Source organism: Ambystoma mexicanum, chromosome 4q, assembly GCF_040938575.1.
Source record: "Ambystoma mexicanum isolate Mex_15411 chromosome 4q, UKY_AmexF1_1, whole genome shotgun sequence".
In the NCBI taxonomy this organism is placed as follows: Eukaryota; Metazoa; Chordata; class Amphibia; order Caudata; family Ambystomatidae; genus Ambystoma; species Ambystoma mexicanum.
In genome coordinates, this window is record NC_090928.1 from 948,223,063 (window position 1) to 948,241,853 (window position 18,791).

General features: G+C 48.7%; 1 protein-coding gene across 3 annotated transcripts in view; it reads left to right on the top strand.

Moving 5' to 3' along the window:
• The window catches only part of TRERF1 (transcriptional regulating factor 1), a 2,539,264-nt gene that overhangs the window by 740,932 nt on the left and 1,779,541 nt on the right, over positions 1-18,791 (top strand). For all 3 annotated transcript variants that reach the window (XM_069608500.1, XM_069608502.1, XM_069608501.1), the window contains exon 5: positions 765-915. In XM_069608500.1, coding sequence (XP_069464601.1) covers positions 765-915 — 151 coding nt within the window. The remainder of the gene's footprint in view (positions 1-764; positions 916-18,791) is intronic.

Genomic DNA, 18,791 nt, shown 5'->3' on the forward strand with positions numbered 1-18,791 from the left:
ACATATGTTTACTTTAGAAAGGCCATCAGAACCTGACTGAATCTTCAAGAGCGAACCTGACTGAATCTTCAAGAGGCCAACATCACATGATGGGCTGATTTATACCTGCAAGAGACTGTGTCAAGATGTCCAATTGAGAATGTTGTGCTTATCTAATATATTAAACTAAACTACGCATTTGCATGGGACATATAGGATGCTGTTGGCTGAGTGCTGTTCTTTTGGCTGAGTGCTGAGTGCTGTTGGCAACAGTCCTGTTCTTTTTTTTTTACTACAACAGCATCTATTACAACATCTTCGAAACAGTTTCCAGATCCATCATAAGGACAAGTACCAACATCACCACAAACCGAAATAAGGTTACCAGAACACTCCATGTCACCAGGCACCCTGCGACATGGAGTCATCTGCCAACCACACCAGAAAGGGAACATTTCCTCTTCTTAATATTGATGTTCATTTATCTTAATGTATGTGAATGCATTGCATCTTGGTTACCTAATCATTTGCCAAGACTTCATGGCGCAATGGACAGTAGCCCATCTCATAAATTATAAAATAATTGACTAGTTCACTTGTTCACTGCATTTTAATACAATGAATCTTATGTGGTTGTGTTTAGATTGTATAGTTTCTAGATGAAACATATTATGGTTGTCTCTGTAACCAATTGTGCCTGTAAGGTAGAATTATTCGAGAGAAAATGTGCTTCAATAGGTGTTACAGCAGATATGGTTATTTGGTTTCTTTCTGTATCACAACAGTTTGCAGCATAAAGGACCCCTTCTTGAAAAAGGTGACATAAAAAACAGGCTACCATGTTCCATATGCTACAAGGAGTTTAAGAGTCTGCCTGCCTTGAATGGACACATGAGGTCACATGGTGGAATGAGAGCATCTCCCAACTTCAAACAGGTGACAATGTTTTGCTCTGTATACTTATCATATTTGATATGCGTTGTATTTTCAAGCTTTTTGTATTCTTACTTTATCTTTGACATTCTTATGAGTGTGCATTTCCTATGCTTTGGTCAATTTCTAAAAGATTGTTTTTTATTTTCCATTCAGCAATTTTGTTGTTACATGAACTTTTTTTAGACTTTTTCCACAACTTCTATTTCTGTAGCTTATTTCCTACCTGTAATTATACGAATTAAACGAATAAGAACGTGGATGTCATTTGGGATAAACCACTATGCAATGATTTATTATTGAATGTATGAATGTATTAGGTGGATATCTCCACTCGTGTATTGGATGTATTAGACCATGACACCTGTTTAAAGGAATTATACTTGTTTTAGTAGAAAACATATTTTAATGTAAATAGCAAATTCATTAACTGGTTATCACATGAAATGTACATGGAACATTAAATATTACATATATTAAACCTCATGTTTTACAACTATACTGACTCAGTGTATGAAAAGGAATTATGTGTCCATTCTGTACTTAAATATCAGTTTAAAATGAAGGGCAAAGTAAATATGTTAACTTTGCAGCAAACGATACATAAATCAACAAATATGATACAAAAACCATCGCCCTCCAAGAACAATCCATCTGACAAACAAACAATATTAACTTAAATACATGGGATCAATCACCATATGGCAAAAATAAAGATTTAGCAAAAAAGACATTCATATTTGTGAAAAAAGGGTCAACTAGCTGAGGTAACCATTTTCTATAGCTGGACATTTATTTATTGTCCTGGAGACCTTCATAGATGCTAGTTTCAACAAGTTGGAACCTGATTGCTTTGTGACATGTCTTCCCCCAACCTATTCCCTGGCCTCAATCCCTAGTCCCTCTCTGGCAACCTCCACCTCAGTGAAAAACCTTGGATGCACACTGGACACAGATGTATCCCTCTCTCAACACATCAACTCCGTATTCAAGACCTGCTTCTTCCACCGATGCATCCGCAGGCATATCTTCCATACCCCACCTATCCCCACTATTTCTCTGCCTTCGCTCTCCATCATCCTCTCCTGCTTAGACTATGCAAACTGCCTCTATCTAGGAACACTAGCGTTTCAGGTTAGGAAACTGCAAAAAATCCAAAGCGCTGCGGCCCGCCTGTTCTTCAGTCCCCCTCCCAGAGAACACATCAGCCCTACACTAAAAGCCTTCCGTTGGCTCCCTATTGTTTGTCGCACTACCTTTAAAGCCATATGCATCACTTAACACACATCCACAACATGGGCCTGGAATTCCTCCAAGACAAACTCACTCGCTACCACCCCTGAAGGACACTCAGATCCGGCACAGCATCTCTCCTAGTTGGCCCACACTATAACTGCACCAGACATGGCAGATCCTCCTTCTCCGTCCAAGCACGGATCATCTGGAACTCTCTGCCCCTGCTAATCTGCACCATTAATAATCACTTGGCATTCAGAAAGGCCCTCAAAACCTGGCTATTCCCTTCCTCCTCTTGAAACCTTCTCGCACTCTATAATGTTGATACGCGCACAGAAACACTGGACCGAACCCGACATCACACCTATCCACCCCAACCTCCACGGATGCCGGCAGCGATCACAGCGGCACACCGTAATAAATTTGGCACCCCCATTACACCTCCTGACGATAGTACATCACTCACCCGTCCTCTCGGGCACCTTTCCCACCGCTCAGGCTCTCAACCTAGGGAAAACACAACTGGCGAGACCAGCCATTCGTGTTGGACCAAGGAAAATCACATCGAAGATGAACTCCATCTGAATTTAAGGTGTCTATACCTTGCACCACTACTCAGGCTTTCAATCTAGGGAGAACACAACTGGCGAGACCAGCCAATCTCATTGGAACGAGGGAAATGACATTGAAGATGAACTCCATCCGATTTTAAGGTATGTATACCTTGCAGCACATCTGTGGACAAAGCCGAAGCCACGGCCACCCATGCACTATAGAATTCAGCTATGAGTATGCAATTCCGGTCCAGCAGCTCTCACAGCCGCGGTAACTGAAACCCTTGACGTACCTCAACACCTCTACCATTACCATATAGCGACGACCTACCTAACCTTTCGGTCTAGCTGGGCACACATCAAATCTCTGGCACTAACACTGTATCCTAAACCACCAACAAAACCCGCCCATGCGCCTGACCTTCTGGTTGCTTACTGGAGCCTAGTCCGTCCATCTAAGTCCTAACCTGATAAAATGCACACACGCATCTTAAAATAATTAACTCTTAAAATCTCCCACTCATGAACATTGGTCCCTCATGGCTTTCAAACCACAAAGCACATTGAGACCATACAAATGGGGAAAGGGCGCTATATAAATAACGAATACAATACAATACAATACAACTTGTATGGATCTTATGTGTCATGTGTGCTAATTAATTATTCAACATAATTATTTGTTTGAAATAAAAAATAGGAAGGGATAATTTATCTCTTCTCGTGCTACAGTGACATTGCACTAATCCAAAAGTGCTTCTGGTAAATTCACCTAAAACAGGAAATATGATATTAATGTAGTATCAAAAAGCAGGTAAGAGCACAGGGATACTGCACCAAACTTGACCAATTAGTAAGGATACGTTAAGCTGCCAGTTGTAAAATTCCCATGGGGCAGTGCTCATGTGCGCCAAGTAGGGGAGCAAGGAATTGTTGTAGGAATCCTGCAATATCGGCGCTGCGTATACAATTTGTGAAGTTCTCTTGTGTTTTCTTGATATTAGTGTAGTGGTTGCAATTTGTCCCACTATTTGTTTACCTATTCTTATTTAAACTATTCCAATGAAATTACCTCTAACTGCAGAGTGTAAGGGTGCAGAAGTAAGACTGTGGGCCTCATTAGGACCCTGGCGGTCCCGTAAAAGGGCAATTACCGGGTCTGCCAAGGTCGGAATGACCCGGTTATTGCCCTTTTCTGGGACCCGGTAAAAAATCATTACCGGCAGGGGTCGTGCCCTTAATAAGGGCACGGCTACCGCCTGGGTCGTAATGAGGCCCTGTGACACCGAGGGGTCATGATCGTTGGCATAAACTTTTATTGAAATGAAAAAGTAAAATGGTTGGTGAAAGAAACTGATTAACTGGGTAATTTATTTGCATCTTATACACGTGTATATGTGAGTGATGTCTCTTCCCTCCAGCCCCCCTTTTCTCTTTTTTGTTCTTTTCTTTCTCTCTTTCTTGTCCTGTGTTTTGTGTTAATTCTATATATGGGATGAACATGTTATGAATAAGATTGAGTTGTGTAATGTAACTTATATTATGTATTCAAATCTTAAGGATTCCTTAGATATGTTATTGTAGTCCAGGTTATTGCTGTGTATGATTTTATTCCAAATGATGTACTGATAGTTGTATTCACCGTTTGAGCAGGTTGCCTTTTGTTGTGAAATTTATAAATAAAGTGTTTTTTTTTAAAAAGTATACCGAAAGCCCTATCTTGCTCTAACTCTGAGAGGGGTTTCCCTGCTTCAACCATTCAACTAAAATAACTAGTGCCTCAGTCAGGATGTCCAAAGCAATAAGTCCAATGTCGGAATCCTGACTCTTTCCCTCAAACTTAAAAGTACACCAAACAGGGTTTCTTGTCCTCTTGGTCCAGAAGAATGACTCCCATCTTCTGAACGGGCACAGCATCTCAAAACGGGGGAATGTCCCCCTTCTCCTGGCCTTGTTCAGGCTCTCTTGGCAGTTCAACATAAAGATGGGGGAATGTTTCCCTTCCCCAACCTTGTTCATTCTCCATTGGCAGCTCAACAAAAAGATGGGGAATGTCTCCCTTCCCCAGCCTTGTTCAGATTCCCTTGACAGTTCAGCAAAAAGATGGGGAATGTCTCCCTTCCCCAGCCTTGTTCAGACTTATTACGCAGTTCAACAGATGGTGGAGAAAAGCCTCAATTCCCCTCCCAACTAACCATTCTCATGATCCTTCTCTGTTCTCTAGGGTCCTAAACCCTGGTTGGCAGACCTGGTCTCCTCTAACCAGGTAATACGACAAAGATGAATGCTTGGATGCTCCTCCAAGCTGTGGTGGGTCCCTGGTTCATTTATTTAGAATGTATAGAACGTAATCAAAAGGCCCAAAGGCATCTAGGCGCTACAGGAGACAGAAGGCAGGGAGGCAGTCAGACAGAGGATTTCGAATTGATCGTGTCTTCCCACGTATTCCTCATCTTAGATATTTGTGTCTTTCAGCTTTGCTGCTTCGGAATTCTTTTTTCCACCAGAGGGCGCTGTGCTCGAGGTCACGGCGTCGATGTCCCTCAAGGGCTGCTGGCGAGCGTTGACGTCATCCGCAGTATAAAGGACTCGAGCCGCGCCCGTTGGCTTCAGTTCCGTTTTTCCAATAGCTCTGCTTCGTGTCACGAAATCGGCACTTCAGTTTTCTGCGAAATGTCTTCCTCCTCGAATCCTTCCACGCCCAAAACTGGCTTTAAGAAATGTCAGAAGTGCAGGAAGAAGATGTCAATCAACGACCCCCATTGAAATTGCCTCTGGTGTTTGGACCCTGACCATTGGGTCGACGAGTGCGGTTCCTGTCAGGCTATGACCAACAAGACTCTTAAGGAACGTCGAGGTAAACAGACGGTGGGGGAGGAATCCTTGAAGTTTTCTTCGAGAAAGAAAAAAAAACGAGAGAATCGAGTGAGAAATCACAGCATAGGTCAAGGAAATCGAGATCAAGAAGTCGTTTGAGGAACTCTTCCTCTTCATCTAAAAAATCGAAGAAAAGACGACACCGATCTCCTTCGTCCTTGTCCGCGTCGGCTGACGCAAGAGTCATCTCATACCCTTCAAAACATAATTCCCCCAAATAATGGGAGGCCTTCAGGGTCTCGGTGATGAAGATTTTTGAGAACGTGGTCCAGACCCCCTCCAAAAAGCTGTGTGGAGACGATGCCCCATCTCACTCCAGAAGTGACAGGGGGAGGTCAAAGACCAGACACGCGAAATCCGACAAGTCGTCGAGGGTGTCGTTGGAAGAAATTTCCCCGACACCTTGTAAAGAAATATCAGACCTACCAGTGCATAAATCGGAGGTGATGACTAACAAGATGGCGCCGGGAATCCACCCGCCATCGAAGTCGATGACGAAGGATACTTCGACGCAGCTATCGAAGGCGCTCTCGAAGCCGACTTAGAAGATGGCGTTGACACCATCCTCGACCGTATCGAAGGCTCCTTCGACGTTGTCGAAGCTAGTGGCGATGACATTGACGCCTTTCACGCCATTGTCGAGGCCAACTTTAATTCCGGCTCCAAAATCGACACCTTTATTGAAGCCGAGGTCCATGCCTATTGAGGCACCAAGAAAGATATATCAACCTCAACCTAGACTAGACTTTTTCATGTCTATGTTGTCCATTTATGAGGAGCAATCCTCTAAAGAGGACATTACTCCAGCTGGAGTGAAATTTGGGACTAGAGATGTCCCTGAAGAATGAACAGACCCTAGATCTAAGATGGCTGACATGTATGATTGCCTACAAACAGCTAGTGGCCTGGATAGTTCTCCTGAAGCAGATTTTTATAGACCCGACTCTGCAGATTCGGGGTACAGAAATTTGATGAATAGAGTCATTGAGTTTATGGGATGGAACACTAATTCCCCTAATTTTGATCACGACGACCTGACGGACATCCTTAATGAAGGCCCTCAAAAGGACCCTGTCCTCCCCTTTCATAAAGCATTGCAAAAAAGGGTCATTGCCACATGGGAAACCCCAGATTCTGGCCCTGCTATAAATAATAACTTTGTAGGGAAGTACAGGCCTTCCTCTTCTGATCCGGAATACCTAGCAAAACATCCCTCGCCTGAAAGCTTAGTGGTGCAGGCGACCACATCTACTAGGCATTCGGCCTACCCTTCGATTCCCCCAGATAGGGACGACAAACGGATTGATGCCTGGGCCCGGAAGTTTTTTTCTTTGGGCAGCATGGCCTTAAAATCGACTAAATGTGACTTACACTCTTGCAAGATTCACATACACCCTGTATTACGGCAGCGGCTGAACACATTCCTGAAGGTGAGGAACGGGAAGGTTTCCTTGCAATCGTCAGAGATGGAAAGTAGGCTATGGGGGAATGCCTCCAATCAGGACTGGACATTGCTAACAGCATAAGCAGGTCCATGGCGTCTAGCACAGTCCTGCGCAGTCCTGAGGAAGTCGGGTTTTGCACCGGATGTGCAATCCAGATTACTCAATATGCCTTTTGACGGCTTGAGGTTGTTTGGCAGCAAGGCGAAAGAAAGTTTTGAAAAGCTGCAGACCTCGAAAGCGGCAGCTAAATCACTTAGCGCCTCTATAAAACAGCCTCAACAACACTCCTACTCAGGGTCATCTTCCTGGAGGAACTGTCCTTTTCAAATCTACTCCTCATTTGGGAGAGGGAAAGGACAGGCCAGTCAAAAAGGACAACAAAGAAAATGTCCTCATGGTGGAAGAGGAAAGAGTGTTAGATCAGTCCCAGCAGTGGCAACTGTCCCCTCAGCCGCTGTTGCAGCCGCTGCAAAGCCACTCTGAGGCCTTGACCCACAGGACCCCAGTGGGAGGCAGGATCATTCGGTATCTGAACGAATGGCGGGGCATTACTTCAGATGCCTGGGCACTAGAAACAGTGGGCCATGGTTCTCCAGCATGGGGTCTGGCATGGATTCACATGCTCATGAATATTCCCCGTCGTCAGGCTGGGAATTCTCAGTAAAGAAAAAATCAGTATCAGTTTCGTTTCTGATCTGTCTTTCTTAGTAGTAACCAATCACTGATCTCTGGGTCATACTGCCCCCAGCCAATGACTGCCCTCTCCCTAAGCCCCGCCTATGGCAGCCATCCTCAGATTTTTACCGCACACTCAAGTGTTGGGAGTCCTCGTGTTTAGGTCTCGAGTTTTTTACTGCGTTTTAACGCCTTTTCAGGAGATTTTCTCATTTTTTTCGGTTTAATCGAAAAACCTCAAGCTCCACCGTTTCTACTTCCGATAACGGGGACCCGTTTCGGAATTCTTCTACGCCCCTCAAGGGTGAAGTTTTTGTCGAGTTTACACTTCTTGGAGGATTCCGGAAGATCTGCGGCCTACCTCAACGGACATGGCCCAGGACAAAGGGAGCTTGACGCCCGGATCCGAGCTGTTCAGGAACTGCCCTGGATGCGGATTATATAACGTTTTCAAGGAGGACGAGCATTTGCGATGTCTCTACTGCCTCCATGGGGGCAAGACGCACGTGGAGAAGGACTGTGCGTTCTGCAAGAAACTTTCGGAACGGACCAAACAAGATCGTCGTTCCCGCCTCGCCACCTGGCTGGAGAAGGGCACAGCAAGTGAGAAGGCGAAGAAGAAGTCTGAGCGGGCTTCTAAGTCCTTTGAGGGTGCCCCGGCGACGGGGGCCCAACAGAAGGCCAAGCACCGCGAGTCCGCGGGCTCCGGGAGCGCCGAAAGGTCGGGCTCTTCGGTTGCCAAGCAGGGCGCTACTTCCCCGGCACGTTCGACCACGAGCCAGCGCTCTGGTTCGGGGAAGAGGAAGTCCGAGAACCCGGGTAGGCCGCTGGAGCGGACCCAGTCGATCTCAAAGGGGGAGCGAGGCGTTGACCCTCCCCCCAAGGCGAAGGCCCAGGACGCACCTAAGGTGGTGAGGGCCTCGACCCACCCGGCTAAGGCCTCTACCGAAGTGGTCTCTGCGACCCTGGTGGAGCCAGCTGAGACTACGCCGATGGAAACGGCCTCTGGGCCCAGAGTATCCCTGCAGCTGCGGAGGGACTCCTCTTTCCAGCCCACCGCTAAAACCCCTGTGAAGCCCCCGGCTGAAAAAGAGGGGGGGGGTGGTGGCCGTTGCAGACTCGGAATCAGCCTCTGAGGAGGAACTGGAGGAGACCGAGAGGGGCCTCAACGAAAGGTCCATAATCCTCAACGAGAGGTTCATAAACCTCAACGAGAGGTTCGAGAAGGTTCGATCCCAGTGGACGGTCCCTGCTGACTTGATCAAAGATAGCGACGAGAAGGACGAACAGGGCCCAGTGGAACGGCCCTCCCGTCCGTCGCAGCCATTGCCCGAGCCCCAGGATAGCTTGGTGGCCATTTTGTTGGCAATCCAATCCTTATGTACCGAGGTAAGGACGAGATTACCACGGACCCCGACGGAGGATCCAGAACCAGGCCCGTCGGGAAACCCTCCGAAAAAGCAGAGGAGAGTCCACCCCTCTCCGCCTTCGTGCTCGTGAGGCCGGTGGACCCCCATCCCCCTCGCCGGGAGAGGATACAGCGACGGATACGGCGACGGGGACGCACGACGACGGCGGCGATGACACAGCAGACATCCCGTCGTCGCCACCCTCCCCCGCGGGCGTCCCCAGCCGACGAGGTTGGCTCTTTCCACGCCATGATAACCAGGGCATCCAAGCTCTTCCAGCTCTGCCCTGAAGAACAGAAAAAGGAGGGGTTTCTGTACCAATGACGAGAGGCTAAGAGGAAGACGGTCCTCGCGGTGCCTTTACTCAACGACATCTGGGACGAGGGGCTTGCTGTCCTCAAGAACCCTGCCACGACACCCGCCAAGAGGGACATTTATGAGAAGAAGTACCGAGTCTCTGATGCCGCCCCTTTGTGCCTAAGGGCCCAGCCCACGCCGGACTCGGTCGTCTCGGCAGCGGCTAAGAAGAAGGCAGCGGGAGCGGCGGCTTCAACTTCCACTTCCCCGCCGGACAGCGAGGGTAAGAAGTTGGACTCTATGGAACGACGAGACATCTCGTCGGCGGCGACGACGATTAAGGCGGCCAATGCCTTAGCGATCGTGGCCCGCTACGACAGGGAGCTCTGGTTCAAGATAGCTCCCCTGCTAGATTTCCTGCCTGATGACAAAAGGGCGGAGGCCCTAGAAATTCTGCAGGAGGGCGAGGTGGCGTCGGATCTCGCCATTACGGTGGCAACGGACATTGCCGATACCGGATTTCGCCAACTGGGCAACAGAGTTTGCCGCCGACGACGAGGATGGCTCAAGGCGACAGACTTTCGCCAGGACGTCCAGACCAGAGTGTTGGACATGCCGTTCGACGGCAACAACCTCTTTGGTAAGGCGGTGGATGAGTCTCTACAGGCCATCAAGACCGACTCGGAGACGGCCCGGGCCCTTAGGGTGCTTCAGCAGCGATGGCCCTTTCGGAGCTCTGGAGGCAGACATGGTGCCTCCAAAGGATCCAGCGGTGGCTCCTCCACCTACCGTCAGGCGGCCCGCTCCACTTCCAAAGGGGCCTACAGAGGTCGTGGCAAGCAAGGGGGTTCCCCGTCGTCGCCAAGGAGGCCAAGGCGGCAAGGCCGCTTCCAAGCAAGACTGACCCGGGGCAGGTGGTTGGGCTCCCACCGAAGCACCCCAGTGGGAGGCCGACTGACGAAGTTCGTCAGGGTGTGGGAGTCCATCTCCACCGATCGTTGGGTGGTGAACACCCTGGCCAACGGGCACTCGCTGGAATTCCTAAAGAAGTGCCCGTGCATTCCTCCCCTGGCCAGGAAGGAGAATCACGTCCCTCAACTGCTGTTGGAGGTAAAGGCGATGCTCAAAAAAGGTGCCATCGAGCTCGTCCCCAGGAGGCTCCGGAGTATACTCAAGGTACTTCCTCGTCAGGAAAAAGACAGGCGGTTGGCGCCCCATCCTAGACCTGCGTCGGTTAAACAAATACATCAAGGCGCAGAAATTCAGGATGGTCACCCTTCAGCACGTACTGGGACAGCTGGAGGAAGGCGACTTCCTATCGTCGCTGGACCTGGAGGATGCTTACTTCCACATCCCCATTCTAAAAAGGCACAGGAAGTTCCTCAGGTTCGTGGTTCAAGGACGCCACTACCAATTCAGAGCCCTACTGTTTGGATTAAAGTCGGCACCCAGGGTTTTCACCAAGTGCCTGGCACCAGTGGCGGCGCGGCTGCGCCTGTAGGGGATCCACGTCGACCCCTACCTGGACAACTGGCTAATCCGGGCAAGGTCAAGGGAACTCGCGGTCGATCATACGGCGAGGACCGTCCGGTTGCTCACGGAGCTGGGGTTCTCCATAAACTACCCCAAATCCCACCTGGTTCCGTCGCAAGTAGCACTGTTTTTGGGGGCGAAGCTCAATACAGTGGAGCAATTGGCCTCCCCTTCAGAGGAGAGGACCAAAACCATCCTGGGCAAGGTACAGCGACTGTTAGCCATGGACGTAGCCAGGGTGAGGTCCATCAAGTCCCTTCTTGTGATGATGTCCTCATGCATCTATCTTGTACCCCTTTGCAGACTTCGGATGCGTCCGCTACAGGAGTTCGTCGACACCCGCTGGTTTCAGGTGGGGGGCTGCTTCGAGGACAGGATCCCCCTCGACGAGGAGTTCCGTCGGGCGATCCTATGGTGGGGCACCCAGACTCACCTCACGACGGGCACAGACTTTCAAACCCCAGCGTTTCAGGAGACGGTGACTACGGACGCCTCTCTGGAGGGTTGGGGGCCCCACACCGGAGATCTCCACGCAAGAGGCCTTTGGCTCACGGAGGAGAGGTCTCTTCACATCAACATCTTGGAGCTCCGTGCAGTGTTCTGGGCGCTCAAGTCGTTCCTCCCGTCCCTCAAGGACAAAGTGGTGAGGATCTTCACCGACAACACCACCATGATGTTCTACATACAGAAGCAGGGAGGCACCAGATCCCCAGCCCTATCCAAGGAGGCCCAGGATCTGTGGCACTGGGCCGTCGCCCAGGGGATGTTCCTTGTTCCCTTCCACCTGGCAGGAATAAAAACACCATTGCCGACTCACTCAGCAGTGAGCTCTGCTCGTGCCACGAGTGGGAACTGCGCCAGGATCAAGTGGATCGACTCTTCCAACGATGGGGCAAACCCCAGATCGACCTGTTCGCGACGGCGACGAACTCCAAGTGCCAGAGGTTCGCCAGCAGGTTTCCACAGCCGAGGAGCATGGGCGATGCTTTCTCATTCCCTTGGGACGGCCTGTTTCTATACGCGTTCCCTCCATTCCTGTTGCTGCTCCGCCTCATCAGCCAGCTCAAGAAGTCCAGGTGCAGGATGATCCTCGTCGCACCGGCGTGGCTGAGGCAGATCTGGTTCCCGGACCTTCTGGACATGTCAACGTCCCCGCCAGTCAGGCTGCCGGCGGACGCGGATCTTCTCTCCAGAGAAGGAGGCGCCATTCTACACCACGACCCACAGTCGCTGAACTTGCAGGCCTGGCTCCTGCAGCGCTAGAGTTTGGAGGGTACGATATCCCGGCTGATTGCAGAGAGGTTCTTGCAAAGGCCAGGGTGTCCTCAACTCTCAAGTGTTACGGTCATAAATGTAAGAGGTTCTCTGTCTGGTGCCGTGCAGAGAAGATTAACCCTCTGCGGATCACGGCCCCTCAAGTGCTGCCGTACTTACTGTCGCTGGCCAAAGCTGGACTGGCTCACGCCTCCATAAAAATACATCTGGCTGCCATCTCCCGATATACCAGGACTACGGGACGGGCGTCCTTGTGGTCTCATCGCCTGGTAAAGGAATTTATGAAGGGACTATTCCGTTCATTCCCGCCGGTGAAGGCTCCTGCCCCGGCGTGGGAACTTAATGTGGTGCTGACCAGGCTCATGGGAGCCCCATTCGAGCCTATGCATTCGGCACCCTTGAAGTTCCTGTCATGGAAGACAGCGTTCCTTGTGGCCATCACCTCTGCACGACGAGTGGGAGAGATTCAGGCCCTGTCTTGCAAGCCTCCATACTTGACTTTTAATGACACAAGGGTAGTGCTTAGGACGCACCCCTCCTTCATGCCCAAGGTGCCGTCGGACTTCCACCTCAACGAGCTCTTGGTGTTACCAGTTTTCTTCCCATCGCCTTCGACGCCGGCCGAGAGGACTTTGCACTCGCTGGAGTTCAACGTGGACCGCACAAAGAGTTTTCGGAAGACGTCACAGCTATTCGTGAACTTTGGGTCTGTGAAGCAAGGGACGGCTCTCTCGTCCGAGAGCCCATTCGACCAGAGCATTCGCTGCTACCAAGGCGTTCCTGTCTGGTGTGCCCCTGCTGGACATCTGCAGGGCTGCTACGTGGAGGTCGACGCACACCTTCACAAGATTCTACTGCGTCGATCGGGACTCCAGGGAGGAGTCCAGGGTCGGCCAAACAGTGCTGCGCAACATATTCGCTTAAGGTGAGCCTGGTGAGGAGGTAAGAGATGCTTAATGTTGAGTTGTTGTATTGCTTAATGTTGAGCCTGTTGCCACCTCCCGTGGTTGTGCATGTGTATACTGCTATGTATTCTTTTATTCATGAGCATGTGAATCCATGCCAGACCCCATGCTGGAGAAGGAACAAGTTACTTACCTGTAACTGTTGTTCTCCAGCATGGGTCTGGCATGGATTCACATGCGAACCCTCCCACCTACCCCTCTGCGGCTCTTCACTTGGTCATACTGCCACTTGGCGTGCTACCAAATCTGAGGATGGCTGCCAGAGGCGGGGCTTAGGGAGAGGGCAGTCATTGGCTGGGGGCAGTATGACCCAGAGATTACTGATTGGTTACTACTAAGAAAGACAGATCAGAAACGAAACTGATACAGATTTTTTCTTTACCAAGTATTCCCAGCCTGACGACGGGGAATATTCATGAGCATGTGAATCCATGCCAGACCCATGCTGGAGAACAACAGTTACAGGTAAGTAACTTGTTCCTTACTGTCTTCCGTTTCGACAAAGGCCTCAGGACCATCCACCAGGAGCCAGCTCTATCACAATTCCAGACCCACTCCTTGTGCAGGAGATTGTAACCCTGCAAGAGAAAGGTGCAATAGAACATTTACCTGTAGCGGAGAGGAACAAAGATTGGGCCTCCCCTTATTTTCTCATTCCCAAGAGGGACGGAGGATTGAGACCCATCTTGGACTTAAGAAATTTTAACAAACTCCTCAGGAAGGACAAGCTCAAGAAGGTGACCCTTTCTCAGATCCTTCAGGCTCTTTAACTCCAAGACTGGTTGGTTTCATTGGACCTTCAGGATGCTTACTTTCATGTGCCGATCCATCTCAAGCACAGAAAGTACGTGAGCTTCGCGATTGGCGGTTCTCATTATCAGTTTCAAATTTTGCCATTTGGGCTACCTCCGCCCAACGGTTGTCACCAGGCTGATGGCCCCAGGAGAGAGCTCTCCACATTCTGCAGATGGTAGCAAAGTTTCAGAATGCCCAACATCTGCCGGCTTTCGATTTTCTGAGGATGCTCGGCCTCATAGCATCCTGATTGAGTATGAATATCCTTCAATGGGCCCTCAGGACTCAATGGGCCCAGTTTTCGAGGGATATGTCAGATCTTTTACAAGTCCCGACCACAGTGGCTCAGCATCTGCCATGGTGGGCTTGCAAAGACAATATCCTCAGAGTAGAATCTTTTTGGCAACCATGGCCGAAGATCACTGTAGTGATGGATGCCTCACTCACAGGGTGTGGAGCCGACACCAAAGATCTGACAATCAGCGGTCGTTGGTCTCCATAGGAGTCCAAACAACACATCAACCTTTTGGAGCTGAGGGCAATCAGACTAGCGCTGAAGGCCTTCCTGACATCTGTATGGGGAAGGAATGTCCTGATAATGACAGACAACACAGTGGCCATGTACTACCTCAACAAAAGAGGAGGTGTAGGGTCACTACCACTGTGCAGAGAGGCAATGCAGCTCTGGTTCTGGGCAATACAAGAAGAAACCTCTGTATCGGCAGTTCACCTAGCCGGAGAGAAGAACAAAGCAGCGGACGCTCTGAGCAGTGGGAACTAGCTCAGGAAGTCCTTCAAGAGATCTTCACCCTAAGGGGAACCCCTCAAGTGGATCTGTTCACGACCGAGATGAATCAGAAATGCAAACAGTATTGGCCAAGGGAATTTCCTCCGAGAGGAACTCTACGGGACGCGTTCGTAATGGACTCGGAATTTCCACTCCAGTACGTGTTTCCTCCAGTCCACATGGTTCCTCACATAATGAGGAGGTTGAGAAAGTTTAGGAAAACCATGATCCTGATTGCCCCTGATTGGGCCAGGAGAACGTGGTACCCGGACCTTCTGGACATGTCCATCTGCCCTCCAGTGCGCCTTCCACAAAGAGGATCTCCTCTCGCAAGAGGAAGGCCGAGTTCTCCATCCAGAGGTCAAAACACTCAACCTTCACGCATGACTTCTGAGAGGTTGAGGTGTAAGAGGTTGAGGTGTAAGGATTGGGACCTCCCGGATGACGTGATGGAGATTTTGTTTTCTGCCAGAAGGCCAGCAACAAAATCCTTGTACCGGTGTTGTTGGAGCAAGTTCAGTAACTGGTGCAGGGAAAAGAATGTGGACCTATTCCTATGTAATACTCCTATGGCACTCTCTTTCCTGTTACACTTGGCCAATTTGGGGCTCCAAGTTGGCACTCTAAAGGGATACTTGGCATCGCTTTCTATTTTCAAGCGCTCCTCAGAAGAGGTATCTTATTTTAAAATGCCCTTGGTTATTCAATTTCTGAAAGGGCTCAGAAATGTGTACCCTCCAACACCCTTTCAGGTTCCCATCTGGGATTTAAATTTAGTTCTAAAATTTCTCACATGTATCCCTTTTGAGCCATTACATTCTTGCCCGTTAATCCTCCTCACTTTGAAGCCAATTCTTCTAGTGGCAATTACATCAGCCCGCAGGGCGAGTGAGTTGCAGGCGCTCTCTTGTATGCCTCCTCACACCATTTTCCATAGGTACAAAGTTATTCTTAGGGTCAAACCTTCTTTTTTACCAAAAATAGTCTCTGATTTCCACCTGTCACAGAAAATTACCTTACCTTCTTTCTATCTTCCTCCGCATGCAAGTAAGGAGGAAGAAAGGCTACACAGACTGAACCCGAAAAGGGCTTTCACTTTCTATATCTCCAGATTGGCTAAATTTCGACAAACTGACCAACTCTTTGTCGGGTATACTGGACACAAATTGGGTCTAGCGTTATCAAAACAGACACTGTCCAGATGGATAATTTTGGCAATTACTGAATGCTATAAATTGGCTGGTAAAGATCCTCCAGATGGGCTAAGGGCCCATTCAGCTAGGGTCATGGCAACTTCAACGGCTCTTCAGAGGGGTGTCCCGGTGCAAGAATTTTGTGCAGCAGCCACCTGGTCTTCAGTGCACACCTTCGGGAAGCACTTTTGCTTCGACTCAAAATCATCTCAAGGTGGCCTTTTTGCAAAAGCCGTCCTTCACACGGTTCATGAATAACATTTCTGGTACTCCCTCCAAATTCATACTGCTTTGGGAGCCTATCTAAGGTGAGGAATACGTGGGAGGACACAATCCATTTGAAGAACAAGTTACTCACCAACTGTAACATTCTTTCGATTGGATGTTCCTCCCGCGTATTCCTCATCGACCCTCACAGCCTACTCCACCGTAGCGTTTATGCCAATTGCTCTCTAAATTCCTTAAGAGCTGGCGGTCAATGAATGCCTGGTCATCTGATGCACTTCATCATATCGTAAAAACAGAACTGAAGCCAACGGGCGCGGCTCAGGCCCTTTATACTGCGGATGACGTTGCTGCTCGATGGCAGCCCTCGAGGTACATCGACGCTGTGACCTCGATTACAGCGCCCTCTGGTGGAAAAATGTTTTCCGAAGTAGCAAAGCTGGAAGATACGAATATCTAAGATGAGTAATACGTGGGCGGAACATCCAATTGAAAGAACGTTACAGTTGGTAAGTAACTTGTTCTTCTATCACGAAAAAGAGCAGCAAAAGATTTCAAATAAATGGGTTTTTAAAACCCTACGAAAGTTCATTAGGTCCGTAATCTCCCGGCGTTGCAGAGTCAGTGAGTTCCAACCGGATGGCACCAGAACAGAGAAGGAACGCCCCCAAGGGCCATCGCTCTTGGATCCCTGGGGGCGGACATGCAAGGGAAGATCACCTGGATGAAGGATTCTTGGGGAGTGTTAGAGGAAATACCTCAGGTGAGGCATGGTATTTTCCAAAAGTGGAAGAAGCAAATAATATAACAAAAGCTTTTATGGGATATTCCAAATCCCTATCTTGGAAATCTGAAAAAACGTTAAAACCCTATACTGGAAGGAAAGTACCAAACAAAAGGGGAAAAGTTATATTAAAATCTAAGGCAACTATCCTTTCTAACAATCCATCCTCCCTTTCCTCCAACTTTCAGAGTTGTTGCGAAACCCAGTCCTCTCATTCATTATCATTCTTACCAAAAGAGAGCAAGACAACGAATAAAAGAGAAATGCCATTTTCCTGTTACGCCAAAGGTTTTCATAAACATAAATCCATACCACAAAACTATTATCCCCACTGTTCTAGCAATTACAGATCCAACACCTCTAATATCCTAGGAGGATACTACAACTCCCATCTTCCCTATGACAGTCCTAATACTGAGATGAGGAAGAAGACCGAAGCTGTTAAGATTATCTTTGGCAATGTTCCATGGCTCTGTCCCTCTAACAAGGCCAGGCAGGGTCAGACACGTAGCTACGATCACAAACACCTGAATCCAATTGATAACCGAGCTAAGTATAAAAGGTGGTACCCAGATTCACAAAGGGAGATCAGAAAGCCAGGAAGGCAAAGCCGAGTTCAAGGAGAGCAGGCGAGATGGCGAGAGGCTGAGCAGAGGCTAATGGCAACCAGGGTTGAGAGAACAGAATGCCAAGACTCGACAAGGCTACAGGTTAAAGCAGTGGAAAGCGTGGCGAGGGTGCTGTGTCTCCAAGAAGCTGAGAAGCTGGTAAGTCTCTCTGAACGTTGTGCCAAAAGATTGCTCCTTTTCCTGGAACAGCAAAGCTGCCCAGGAAGGTCTGAGGGGCAGGAGGGGAGTCACCCTGACCTTGAATAAAAGAATTGTGGATGCATTGTTAAAGTACAACCAGTGAGTTGAAAGTGATGAGAGAGCCCGATTTGTAACAACGCAAAAGATTACCAAGTTGAAAGCAAGGAAACGCTTAAGAAGCGAGACGCATTGATAGAAAGCTTTGATTGTTATGAACTGCAATGAAACAAAGTAACAGAGTGGTCCTGTTGAATAGTGCATTGTCGAAAATCTCTGTGTAATGTGAAAGTTAAACAAAGTATCACTGAGGTGAAAAGTGCGTTGAATAAAGTTAATGAACGTGAAAGCCGACGGGCAAGGCTACGGAGGAGAATATTGAGTGAAGCACGATCCCGATGGGTATCGGATTAAACATAACTGAGTGATTAAATTAATTGACAAGAATTTGGAACGTGTCGGCGTGCTAAAGAGCACGTTTGTGACATAGACAAGGAAGTTGTCCTGTTGATAGAAGGCACACTTGAGGAAAGACTAACAGAGTATAAGGAATATGATAACCAGAATGGAACAGTGTTGGAGTGGTCAGGTATGGGAATAATTAAAGCTGCGCCGTTTCGAAAGCCTTCAACATAAACTGGACGAGGAAAGCAGGAAAGTTGGGGAGGGGAACCCTGTCTATCAAGATTAAGAAATATTGTAATGTAAAATACTAAAGAGCTGAAAGTAACGAGTAAGAGGGTCTAACCTCTGGTGAGGAAAGCCAGAAAGATCCACCCAGGAACATTGTTAAAGTAGAACTGTGTTATACTAGAAAATATTGAAGCAGGCGAGGGAAGCCTGAGAAAGAGAACATTGTTATAGTAGAACTGTGTTATGCTAGAAAGAATTGAATCAGGGAATAGAAGCCTGAGAGAAGTACATGAACTGTGCCGAATAAGAAAACTATTGAATTGCCTTTTTGTAAACTGTTTCGAACAAACTGAACCTTTGGAGATCACAAGTGACTTAAGCTTGGGGAAG